Genomic DNA, 12,591 nt, shown 5'->3' with positions numbered 1-12,591 from the left:
TGTGTGTGTGTGTGTGTGTGTGTGTGTGTGTGTGTGTGTGTGTGTGCACGTGCATGCATCCACAGAGATCAGATCTCCTGGAGCTGGAGTTGTGTGGTGCTCACAATGGACTTCAGTGCTGGGATTGAATTAGCATCTTCTGCAGGAACAACAAGTCCTCTTGACCACTGAGCCATCTCTCTAGCCCCATGGATTGGTCATTAAAATTTTTTAACTGGGATATAATTATTGTCCTTACCTATGGAACCTATGGAACCTTACCTATTGAACCAAAGTTCAATGCATGTAAGGAATGAGGAATGGCACTTCATGGTAATTAGCATTTCCATATCCTAAAATATTCTGGGTTGGTAACCTCTGAAGTCTTCTGCAGTTATTTTCAAGTATAGCATGAATAATTGTGGACTGGAGTTCTGTTTTGAATTATACAACCTATAACCATTTCTCCTCTTGGAAACGTGTTTTAGTAGCCACTATCTGCCCCTTTTCTATCTGGCTACCCTTCCTACTGACATCTACACGATCACCTTTTTCAGCTTCCAGAAACAAGTGGGGAGATATATGGTTTGTGTTCGAAGCCTGGTATGTTCCATATAACTTAGCTCTAGGCATGTTGCTACCAATGGCAAGACGTGTGTGTGTGTGTGTGTGTGTGTGTGTATGTGTACACATACCAGTTTTTAGATGGTTTGGCTCTTAAATATCAATTCAAGATTCTGACCTGTAAATTGGTCTTGTAGATACTCATCTATACAACTTTGAAAGTTTTTTAGCCCCAAATTCTTTTTTTTCAATTTACATTTCAAATGCTATCCCGAAAGTCCCCTATACCTTCCCCCCCACTCCGCTCCCCTACCCACCCACTCCCACTTCTTGGCCCTGCCGTTCCCCTGTACTGGGGCATATAAAATTTGTAAGACCAAGGGGCCTCTCTTCCCAGTGATGGCCAACTTGGCCATCTTCTGCTACATATGCAGCTAGAGACATGAGCTCTGGGGGTACTGGTTAGTTTATATTGTTGTTCCACCTATAGGGATGCAGACCCCTTCAGCTCCTTGAGTACTTTCTCTAGCTCCTCCATTGGTAGCCCCAAATTCTTAATGTCAATCAATACACTGCATGGGTATTCTTGGAATCCTCATGTTTGTGTACTGAAGGTTGGTTTGTCTCAGATGATCCAAGAGGAAGAGGCTGCTCTGATAACTGATCAGTTACTACACAGAGAGCAGGAAGTCACAATAGCCCCTTAATGGAGGAGGAGGAGTCATGGTTGGACCACTGAGGTTCAGAGTAAGCACCTCCAGCAGTGTGGCCTTGGGAGACCTTTGATTCTCCTTGCCTGTGATGTGAGGATGAAAATCCTACTCCTCATACTATCAAGATTAGATGAAGTGATTCAGGGTAAGAACTTCCCCCCAGATTTCATCCTGGCCACACAGAAAAGAGACTGATTTCAGTAAAACACTCAGACAACCCCATATTCCTTGCTCCCCAACACACACACACACACATACCCCAAAATGTGAGAACAATTCAGGTTTACAGGAACAGAGATGATAAATTTGGATCACACTAGTTTCCCTAAATTGCTGGCAAGGATGATCCCTAGGCTAATAGAACTGTGGAGAATAACAAAAGAAGTTTGCTGAAATTGGTGTGAAGAGTCCAATGCCAACGGGACTGGAAGGCTAACTTGCACATTTGAAAGTGGATTATGATGTCTTTTGGAAAACTCTTCATTATCTGCAGGGCAGTTTTTTTTTTTTCAATGTCTAGAGAGTGTTTCAAGCTCACTAATTCCCAGTTGGAAACTTCTGCATCTTTGAAAGATGTGCAAGGTCCAACCAAGAGCATTGTGTGGACTAACTAACGTTCATTGCATGGACTCAGAAAACGAATGACCTACACTGGCTGAAAGGCAAAGCATAAATTTAAAATGCTGTGGCAGAGACAACAGTCTACACAGCCTGAAGCAACTGCAGGCGAAGCAGATGAGCCCAAGACCTGGGGAGTAAAGCAGGGGAGTGTTACCAGTGACACAGAGCATGGGAAAAGAGGACACTGAAAATACTGGACAGGGCAGGGCCCATGCCCAAGAGCAGATAGACAATACAAAGAAATTCAACAGCATCTCTGGGAGTTCCTTGTCTCATAATGTTGTGATGTTGTGTCTATACTTTTTGTGTTTGTGGGGTTTCTTTTGTTTGTTTTTGTTTTTGTTTTTTTCTGAGACAGGGTTTCTCTGTGTAGCCCTGGCTGTCCTAGAACTCACTTTGTAGACCAGGCTGGCCTCAAACTCAGAAATCCACTTGCCTCTGTTTCCTAAGTGCTGGGATCAAAGGCGTGCGCCACCACTGCCTGGCTGTTTTTTGTTTGGTTGTTTGGTTTTTAATCCTACAGATTCTTTGTGTACATATCATGGCTTTTTGTGTTTTTAAGGAATTCCTGAGCATACAAATGTGTGTGTCTCTGCTCTGTATATGTTCTCATGGTCCCCCCCCCAGCCGCCCCTCCCTTTCCTCTCTTAGTTTGTTTAGTCCTATTCCAATTTGATTTTATCTTATTTTTATTTTATTTTTATTCTTAGTTGCCCTTTTGTTCTAACTAGAGACAGAAAGGGTGTGGCTCTAGATGAAAGGGGAGGTAGGAAGAAACTGAGAGGAGATGGGAAAGGGAAAACTATAATCAGAATGTAGAGTGTAGGAAAAGATATTTTCAATTAAAAAAAATAAAAAGAAACAGACTTCAAGGAGAGAAAATGGAAGACGTTAGGGTAACAGAGGAAGTTGTTAGAACACTGAGCCCCAACAGTGAGGTCACCTGGAAGGACAGATGATCACGTGACCGAACCCTAAGCAATGGTGAGGTTGAATTACGATGTACGGGGCAACTGGTGCTATCATCATTTCACTTGAGCTAGGGAAACTGTCAATTCAAGAGCCAGTGAGGTACCCAAAGTCAGAAGGGAGGAAAATTAAATGCCCTACTGTGAAAATGAATCTTGTCTAAAGGCAAGTGGGTAGACATTATTAACACAGTCAGGGAAAATATGCTAATCAGAATGAAATTGTTCCCTAGACAACATGAAACCAGTACAGTAGAGCACAGCCAGGCATGAGGTAAGGGCTTTCTATGGTGGGCTGCACACACCATACATATCAGTCTGTTATACTTGGGAATAAGGCTCCAGGCTCCACAATCAATTACGCACACTAACATAATAAACAGTAGCATGGTAAGTGAAGGGAGAGTGTTTTCTGTTGTGTTTATTTTTCTTCCTTAAGTAACAGCCTCTTGTTCCACTGTTAGCACTGACTGCTGTCCTCCCTCCTATTCAACAAGCAGAATACAAATGAAACACACATAAACACACGTGTGCACATGTGAGTGCACAAACACACCCATCCACTGCACCACATGCACACACACACACACACACACACAGAGGCATGCACACAGTAATTAAAAGATAACTGGGGATGAAGGATCATAGGGCTTAAGAATCTTCAATTTTTTTTTTAAAAAGAAATTACAGATAAGCGTTCACAGGTAATTATGTCCTAGTTGAATTATTCTAACATCAGCCAAACAGAAATTAATATGCATCTCAGTAATGTGCACTTATGCAAATTAATTTGTTCTATGAGTTTGAAAATGAATACCCTGATAAGATCACAGAGTCACAAATAAATCACCCACCACACCCACAAAAATTCATCAGAACTTATGAAATATACCACACAAAGGCACATAGGTAGTTTCCAAATAAGCACTTACTAAAATCTTGTGCACGGTTTAGAAAAGATGACGATGTAACAGCTTCATGAGAAGCCGATGAAGAAGCTGATGCATCTGCAAAATAAGGGGCAGCCCTAACAGTCTCAGGTGCAGCTGTGTCAAACTGTACATCACAGAGGTCTTGTGGTTAAAACGCTGCAAGTGGCTCTCCCTTCCTTCTCAGCTTCTGGTTACATTCTGACCTCTTTTCTAACTTTGAAGATGCTTTCAAGTTTACTTGCTAGATTTTAGTTCCTTATCATTGATATTAAGGGTTTTTTTTTTCTGCTCCCATACATAAATTATTCCTTTTCAACTAACTTTCTTTCTCATTTTCCTCCTCTCTTTCTTTCTTCCTCTCTTTCTTTCTTTCTTTCTCTTCTGATGGCTTCTTAAAATGCTAGCAATGGCTTCGTGTGATGTCTGGAAGTAGCAAGACTAGACTCAAATATAGAAGGGAGCAAATTAGCCACAAAATCCTAGCTAAGGGGTGGGAAATGAGCACGTGGGGCTTGATGGAGCTCTGTTTGAAAATTTCCATATTTATTTTCTCTAAATAAAACTTCTTTCATAGTCCTGTAGTGGGTGGTTCTAATGCTGCTTGTATTCTAATGGTAAATATGAATTCTCAAGATAAGGTTGCCCCCATGGGTAGATCCTCATGTACACCAAGTGATGCTATGTGAACCTTGCTTTCCAATTCAACTGGGCAATTAAAAGCTAGAGCCTGTAATTGGGCAGTGGAGGGAGAAAGATGGGACTTGAGGATCAAGTGAGGGGGTTACAAAGGCAGGAAGGGAAGAGAAGAAGGAAGACGAAGGTGGAGGAGGCTGCCATGAAAGGAAATGGACCGTGAGCCCATGGCCAGAAGAAACAGTAAGTAACAAGAGACTTTATAGCTGGAGAATATGTTAGAATAGCTCCCAAGCTGCCCAAACTAAACAAGGTTTGTAAACAAAATACCTGGATTGTGTGTGTTTTATACAGGCTAGCTAGGATTATAAATTCATTTTAAATAGTCCTATTGTGTACCTTGTATCAGTTATGTTCCCCTGAAGGGAAGTAAAATCAGGAGAAATATGTCCCCTATTGGGCCAGTACAATTTAAACAATTCATAAACAGAAAAGAATGCTATAGAGCATATGGACAATGGTTTTAATGACATGGCCAGGCCTTGAATTAATCCTGAACACCAAAGCATTGTCACTCTTGGCTTCATAAACTCAAAGTGATTTCACAGTTGCCAAGATACATAGCTGTTTGATACCAACCATCAGAATGAAGATGCATTGTCTAGTGGATTGAGTGTAAAATGTTCCCGTGTTTCCTGAATTGATTTCTCCAAAGGGGTTTTGGAGAATTTAAGTCAATTCAAAATTATACTTCAGGGACTGATGTTATAACTTAGTGGTCCCTAGCACCACAAGGGTTAGACAGACAGACAGGCAATAAATAAATAATAAAGACCAGAACATCAAAAGAAGAATTACGTTTCTGACAAGAGTCCATATCTAAAATTGCATATGATTTGGATTGGGACATGGGGTTCTGATACGTTCTTCAAATTATATGTACATTTTTTCATACATTTACATATATGTCAAAGTTCTCTCAGCGTGAAAAAAAGGAGTCATAGGTCAGAGTTCACTTATTATCTCTCTCAAAAAAAAAAAAAAGACAAAATAACAAGAGCTCAGTGGTAGAGTGCTTGCCTAGCAAGTGCAAGGCCCTGGGTTCAGTCCTCAGCTCTAAAAAAAAAAGAAAAAGAAAAAAAACCAAAATACTTATCATCTCTCTGGTTCATGCAGATAACAATTAGTGTCTTTGGGGCATGCTCCTTCATCATCAAGCTATGTTTCACCTACCAAAATTTAGTAGACTCTTTAATTTTTATGGATGTGATAGAGTGTTAAGATGGAGTTGTCCTTACCACGGTCACAGTCGGGTCTCTGCTGCTAGCTGCATCAGTGAATGCCTTGCCTGCCTGCACGAGGCTCTCACTCTGCTGCTTTTTTATTTCCCAGGAGGAAACCTAAAACAGTGTCAACAGTTAAGCAAGCAGTAGAACCAAGCAATGGTTAACTTGAAGCCACTTTCACTATGTCATGGAGACGCTATTAACTGCATGGTTGGCTGGGTATGATAACACACACCTATAATCTCAGTACTCAGCAGGCTGAGACAGGAGGGTCACAAGCCAATAAATACATATAAAGATCACCTAAGAACACATCACAATTATACATATATATATATATATATAAAACAATTATCTTAGTTTTAAATATTTATAAAAAATTAAATGATCTTCTGATTTATCTACTTCACTTTTTGTTTTCCAAGAATATAAGATCTCCCCAAACCAAATAAATTAGTTTTCAAGAGCTGACATACATCCTGCCTCCATTTCCTGTCTCCATTTCTGAATCAGTCCCAATCTGGCTTCTGGCCTCTTCCCTCCACCACCAGCAGCAGCACCAAACGTCTTCCTTCTATCATACCTACTGCTGATAAGTTTGGGCAACTTAAAGAATGATTTTTCAGATCTATAGAATTTAGCCCTCTTGCTCAGGTCCTTTTGAATCTCCTTATTCCCCCTGGACTTTAATGATAAGCCTCATCCCTAGTTTCTCTCCTCATAGGACTAGCAAGTCCTTCCCAGTCTGTGCAGTTTGCCTTCCTAGCCACAACTGTTTGTCTTCTCTTCACATGACCCTTTACCCTCACTCACACTCAGATGTGTTAGCATTTCATAAGGTCACATGCCCTGTGTAGACCTCAATTCTAAATCCAGGGTCTAATGTGAATCCAGACTCTTTTCGTTAAGTCTGACATTGTAAGTCAAATTCATGTTCCTCTCCACAGGCCAATTGTTCTCTTGAACCCCCAATTTCGGTGAATATCATCACTATACAGCCATGTTCAGAAGTTCAAAACTCAGTTGGCACTCTTGCAATATCTCTCTGCTCATTCAGTACCCCTAACATGTGACCAAAATGTGACCACCTCCACCACCATCATTCTAGACCACACTCCAGTGATTTCTCCTCTGGAGCACCCACTGAACTGCCTGTTTCACAGTGACTCCTGTTAAGTACAATCACTGAGCAGAATCCATGCATCAGCTATCAGCCCCAGAGAGGTATCCTTTGCATCTTGGTATTGATATTGGTACACAGTATAGGTAACCATCAGATAAAACACTGCTTTAATTGCATAAAGAAGAGAGAGTGCAAGACCCTCAGTGCTGGGCATCCCTCCTGCATGGCAGCGTATGCCTCTAGTAGCCAATGCAGGGGAACTGTCTAACTGTGCATTCTTTTGTTTGGCAAAAGGATCCCACATCTTCCCAGAAGAGGTCAGACTGAGCTGTGGAGTTACCCAGATGCTTTGTGACATGTGACATGTGTATATAAACAAACAAACAAACAAAAACAGTGCATCTTCTAAAAGGGAGATGAACCCTGCATCTGTCTATGGGCTTAAGGGGTTTTATATCTTGAATAAGGAATTGTCCCAGGCCCATGGGCCATTTTTATGTGGCTAAAGAGACTACACAACTCAAGACTTTTTTTTTTTTTTTTTTTTTTTTTTTTTTTTTAAAGACAGGGTTTCTCTGTATAGCCCTGGTTGTCCTGGAACTCACTTTGTAGATCAGGCTGGCCTCGAACTCAGAAATCTGCCTGCCTCTGCCTCCTGAGTGATGGGATTAAAGGCGTGCTACACAACACCTGGCAAACCCAAGACTTCTATAACCAATTCTGTACTAAATGTTTCTCTACACTATGTCAGACCAACCCTTTCTGAAGGAAAGTCTGGCCACACAACTCTTCCATGTAAGACCACTAGTGTAGCCTCACTGCCTTTAGGATAATGCAACCCCCTCCTCATGGCTTCTAGAACATACCATGGTTATGATTCCTGTACAAGTCATAATCTCTCTTTGGCATCCCTCCATGTTACCATTGTTTGTCCTCTTAACATACATTGTATTCATCGTGCCAAATGTTCTATCTCCTCTCTTGTTATCAATTTAACTGAATGTAATCTTTAAAAATGCAGGGAACACATCTCTGAAAGACATCTCTGTTCTATTTTTAGTTAAATTCCTCATTTTAAGTGTTTTTACTCTTGTGTTACAAACAGCTGCTATAACAGAGGCTGCAGAGAAGGTTGAGCAGTTAGGAGCTTTGACAGGTCATATCAAGGACCAAAGTTTGATTCCTAGCACCCGTATGGATTGGCTCACAATTGCCCATCACATTAGTTGCAGGGCATTTGACAGCCTCTTCTCATCTCTGTGGGTATCTACCCACATACATGTACCAGACAAGTATATATACACATGAATGGAAATAAAAATAAACTGAAAAATGCACAAACAACATGCTAGGCAGAGCAGCATCCAAATCTATTTCCTACTGCTCTGGAGGCTGAAAAGGAAGAGAAGCCTGGGGAATAGAGTAAAACTCTCTAAAAACAATAAAGGAAAAACAACTTAAGCATCTGCCACAGTCACAGTTTACATCTGCCTGTGAAAATATTAAGCTGTTCTATAGTAAGCTTAATAAGGGAGGAGCCATATGCTGAAAAGTCTACAATAAGATTATACAGAACAGATGGATGGACACACACACACACACACACACACACACATGCTATGAAAAGCTACAGAACTGTTTGTGTATATAAAGCAGTAAATTAGTGTATTTCATGTTAGCTACATGAAATACACTACATACATGTTACATACATGTACATGTTTATATGTATATGTATGAATATATAGTATAATATATATCTATATATGTATATATATACATATATGTCTATGTACATATATATATGTATACATTTCACCGGGGCTAGCTTACAGGCTCAGAGGGTGAGTCCATTACCAACAAGGTGGGAAGCATGGCAGCTTCCAGACAGGCACAGCACTGAAGGAGCTGAGAGTTCTACATGTTCGTCCAAAGGAAGCCAGGAGTAGACTGATTCCCACTTGACTAGAAGGAGGGTCTCAAACCCCACCCCCACCCCAACAGTGACACACTTCTTCCAATAAGGCCATACTTACTCCAACAAGGCCAAACCTCCCCAATAGTGCTACACCCTGGGGAGCATATTCAAACCACCAGAATGTTATTAGGCGAAACAATCAAAGTCAGACTGATGAGCTAGGAAGATAACATAAACAACAAAGAGGCTTATAGACAGCCATCCTTTAGAAAGGATGCCAGTGGGCTGGAGAGATAGCTCAGTGGTTAAGAGCACTGTCTGCTCTTCAGAAGGTCCTGAGTTCAAATCCCAGCAACCAAATGGTGGCTCACAACCACCCGAAATGAGATCTGACACCCTCTTCTGGGGTGTCTGAAAACAGCTACAGTGTACTTATGTATAATAAATAAATACATCTTAACAAAAAAAAGAAAGAAAGGATGCCAGTGAAAGTGCCTCTGAGCACTGAGCAATAAACATGGTACAAGATGAACGTCACAGGAATGTGTGTGTGTGTGTGCTGTGATTCTTTAAAAGAAACACATATTTGCATACCTAGAAATTCTAGGGTGACATATTTATTAGTCTTAAGACTTGGGAAAGAAGAAGGAATTCCACAGGCATAGAAAGCAGACAAAGGGGGTAACAAGTGTGAAAATGTCCCAAATATATTAAATAGGTGTACAAATTACCAAATAATAATAAAAATTTAAAAACAAAAATAAACAATCTCAACTCTTTAGTAGTGTATTTATATTTGATGCCAATTCCTCCCTAACTTTGACTATAGGGTAACAAATCATTTGTCTTAGTTAGGGCTTCATTGTTGTGAAGATACACCATGACCAAGGCAACTCTGATAATGGACATTTAATTGGGAACAGCTTAAAGTGCTGGAGGAGTGGAGCATTCTACATCTTCATACAAAGGCAGCCACAAAGGAACTATCTTCTGCAAGCACCCAGAGTCTCTTCCTCACATGGCAGAGTTTGACCCTAGGAGCCCTCAAAGCCTGCCTACACAGTGACAAGCTTCCTCTAACAAGGCCACACCCATCCCAATGAGGCCACACCTCCTTAATAGTGCCACTTCCCATGGGCCAAGCATATTCAAACCACCACACCAAGGCTGCTATAAGTTAGAAGTTTCTCCAGTCTATTCTCTTCTGTTAAATACAAATGTGAGCTCTTTTCTCATCCAGGCATTCTTTGGGGCACTGTCACTTGGCTGAGTTCTCCAAATTGTGCTGATATTAGCAATCTAACTTTTCTTCCAAAATAGAGAACCAAAGGGAAAAAATAGAAATTGGGACCTTATCCAGCAAACACAGGTTGCAATGTACATCCCATAATTAGAGTGAGCTAAAAATGTGAAAATGAAGCAAAACCTTTACCACATGCTATTTCCAGAACAAGGGAATTATTATATATTTTGTGAATAAGAGAAAAGAATGGGGGGGAAAAAAGACATGCCTGGGCTGTGTCCTCAAGTTTGAAGTTTTCCAATAGAGCTGGAGCATGACCAGGCTGCAGGTACTTCACGGTCTTCTTCACAGACTTCTTCGGAATCTTCGTCATGCAGATGAACTCCACGTCCGAGTGAGCATCCTCTGTGCTTCTCTTTTGGCTTCTTTGGATGAACGAAAGCTTAACAGATGAGGGACTGCCCTGAGTAAGGTCTGCCCCTGAAGGCTTGAGTCTCCCAAGTTTGGATTTTTCCTTAATTAAAAACAGTAAGACATAATTTTATGAGTTGTAGTTGCATCATTTATGATGAATTACTATTTTCTCTCATAACACTCCATTATATTTTTATAGTATATAATGTAGTTTGATTATATTTGCCCCCTAGTCTTGCCCACCAGTTTCTCCCAGATCTCCCCAATATATGTTCAAATGTGAGTGGTACCCATAGATTCATATATTTCAGGTTTTTTGGGTTTTTTTTGAGACAGGGATTTTCTTTGAAGCCCCGGCTGTCCTGGAACTCAGTCTGTAGACCAGGCTGGCCTCGAACTCAGAAATTCGCCTGCCTCTGCCTCCCAAGTGCTGGGATTAAAGGTGTGAGCCACCACGCCCGGCCCTATTTCAGGTGTTAAAAGCTCATATCATTCCCAGTTAGTATGCTTTCTTATACTCCTATGCATATTTTTCTCCTCCCTCCCTCCCTCCCTCCTTCCCTCCCTCCCTCCCTCCCTCAGATATAAGTTCTCTGCTATGGTTTTAGTTCTCCTGCCATGCCTCCCTGCCTGTTACAATGCTCCCCACGTCCCGCAATGAATAAGAATCCTCTGGAACTGTAAAACCCTACATTAAATGCTTTCTTTTCCAAGTTGCCTTGGTCATGCAGCTAAGAGACATCCATCCCCTTTTCAATTTCATGTCCTGTTTTTTTTCTTAAATCCACTAGGTCCAACTCATACTGCCTATATTCACACAGGTGTGGCATCACCCACTGGAGCAAGGCCATGCCTCTGAAGAAAAATAACTCTCCTTTCTATAAAAGTCATACCCTGCAAATAGCGCCTCAACTCAGGGCAGGGATTTGTGTGTTCCTCCCTCACCCATGGTAGAATGCAGACTGCCTTGGTCTTAGGCAGACTATAGATGCACGTAGCAACAGCTCCTGTGTTTATGGGTGCAATGGCCCTGCCACGTGCAGAAGACACTGATTCATAGAAGATCGCCCTGATCTCTGACTCTTAGAAGTCTCCTCCGTGATGCCCTCTGAGCCTTGTGGGGCAGAGCATGATGTAGACTGAGGTTGAGCATGAAGGACCAAGCATGCCCTAGACATGTTTTCTCTGCACTTCTACCCATTGTGAGGCTTGGGATTATCAGGCGTGTTTCTCGCTACTAATAAAAAGTTCAAAAATAAAAAGGGTTGACTGCATCCTTCAGTAATAAATAGTTCACTCGGTGGATTCAGCAGGAGCTGCAGAGGTGGGCTGAATGCAGAGACCTGACTTTGAGAACACACAATGCACCTTCACTTCCTGCCAGAGGAAGTGCATGTGAGGTGAGGCCAGTTTGCATTCTCAGGCTAATCCCACATCTCACATCCTGAATCCTGCCCCTGCTGGCTACTGTTTTCTATGTGCACCCGTTAGCCTTTCCTAGAGTCTCCTCTCTATGCTAGAAGCCAAACAGAACTAAGGGACTTTGGGGTAGAATGTTTGTGCTTTTCTAGCATTCCCAAGTTTCCTGCTGGTGATGGGTTGCTATCCAGGAGAACCAACTTTAATACAAATGGAACATACTGCTCTTGTGCCTGATTCTGAAATTCAGCTATGTAGTGAGTTAGGTAAATTTCTATGAAAGGAAGGAGCAAGGTTATGAGCTCATGTGCATTCCAACTTATTACTGGGTTCAGGAGTTTTTTGGTGCCTGTGTAGAATACAAAAAATGCAAGCAGCAGCAACCCAAACTAAAGGGACACGCTGGAAGCAAATGCTTCAGTACTTAAAACAAACATGGAGAAATTTCGAGACATAAAATATGTACATCTTTGTCTATTAAGACCTATGAGCTGTTAAAAGTTGCGGAGAAGGCAAGCAGAAAGACTTGAGTTTGGATCTCCAGCATCCACATAAAAAGCCAGATGCAGTGCTGCATACTTGTAACCTCTGGGGAGGTGAGGACTGATGGCTGCTTAAGTTTGCTGACCAGAGATAGTTAGGCAAGGTGGTAAGCTCCAAGTTTATAGAGAGGCTCTATCTCACATAAGATAGGGAGTCATCTCAGAAAATTGGACATAGAACTACCAGAGGATCCCGCAATACCTCTCCTGGGCATATATCCAGAAGATGTTCCAAC

The 12,591-nt window shown here is 41.5% G+C and overlaps 1 protein-coding gene across 1 annotated transcript in view; it reads right to left on the bottom strand.

The window, feature by feature from the left end:
- Morc1 (MORC family CW-type zinc finger 1) overlaps positions 1–12,591 on the bottom strand; it is a 188,581-nt gene that overhangs the window by 33,358 nt on the left and 142,632 nt on the right. Inside the window, exons 19-20 of the mRNA XM_021185413.1 lie at positions 10,249–10,494; positions 5,709–5,810 (exon numbers count right to left, since the gene is read on the bottom strand). Coding sequence (XP_021041072.1) covers positions 5,709–5,810; positions 10,249–10,494 — 348 coding nt within the window. The remainder of the gene's footprint in view (positions 1–5,708; positions 5,811–10,248; positions 10,495–12,591) is intronic.

The sequence above is a fragment of the Mus caroli genome, chromosome 16 (genome assembly GCF_900094665.2).
Source record: "Mus caroli chromosome 16, CAROLI_EIJ_v1.1, whole genome shotgun sequence".
In the NCBI taxonomy this organism is placed as follows: Eukaryota; Metazoa; Chordata; class Mammalia; order Rodentia; family Muridae; genus Mus; species Mus caroli.
The sequence above is the reverse complement of the archived record's forward strand: the minus strand, read 5'-3'. Positions and strand labels throughout refer to the sequence as shown.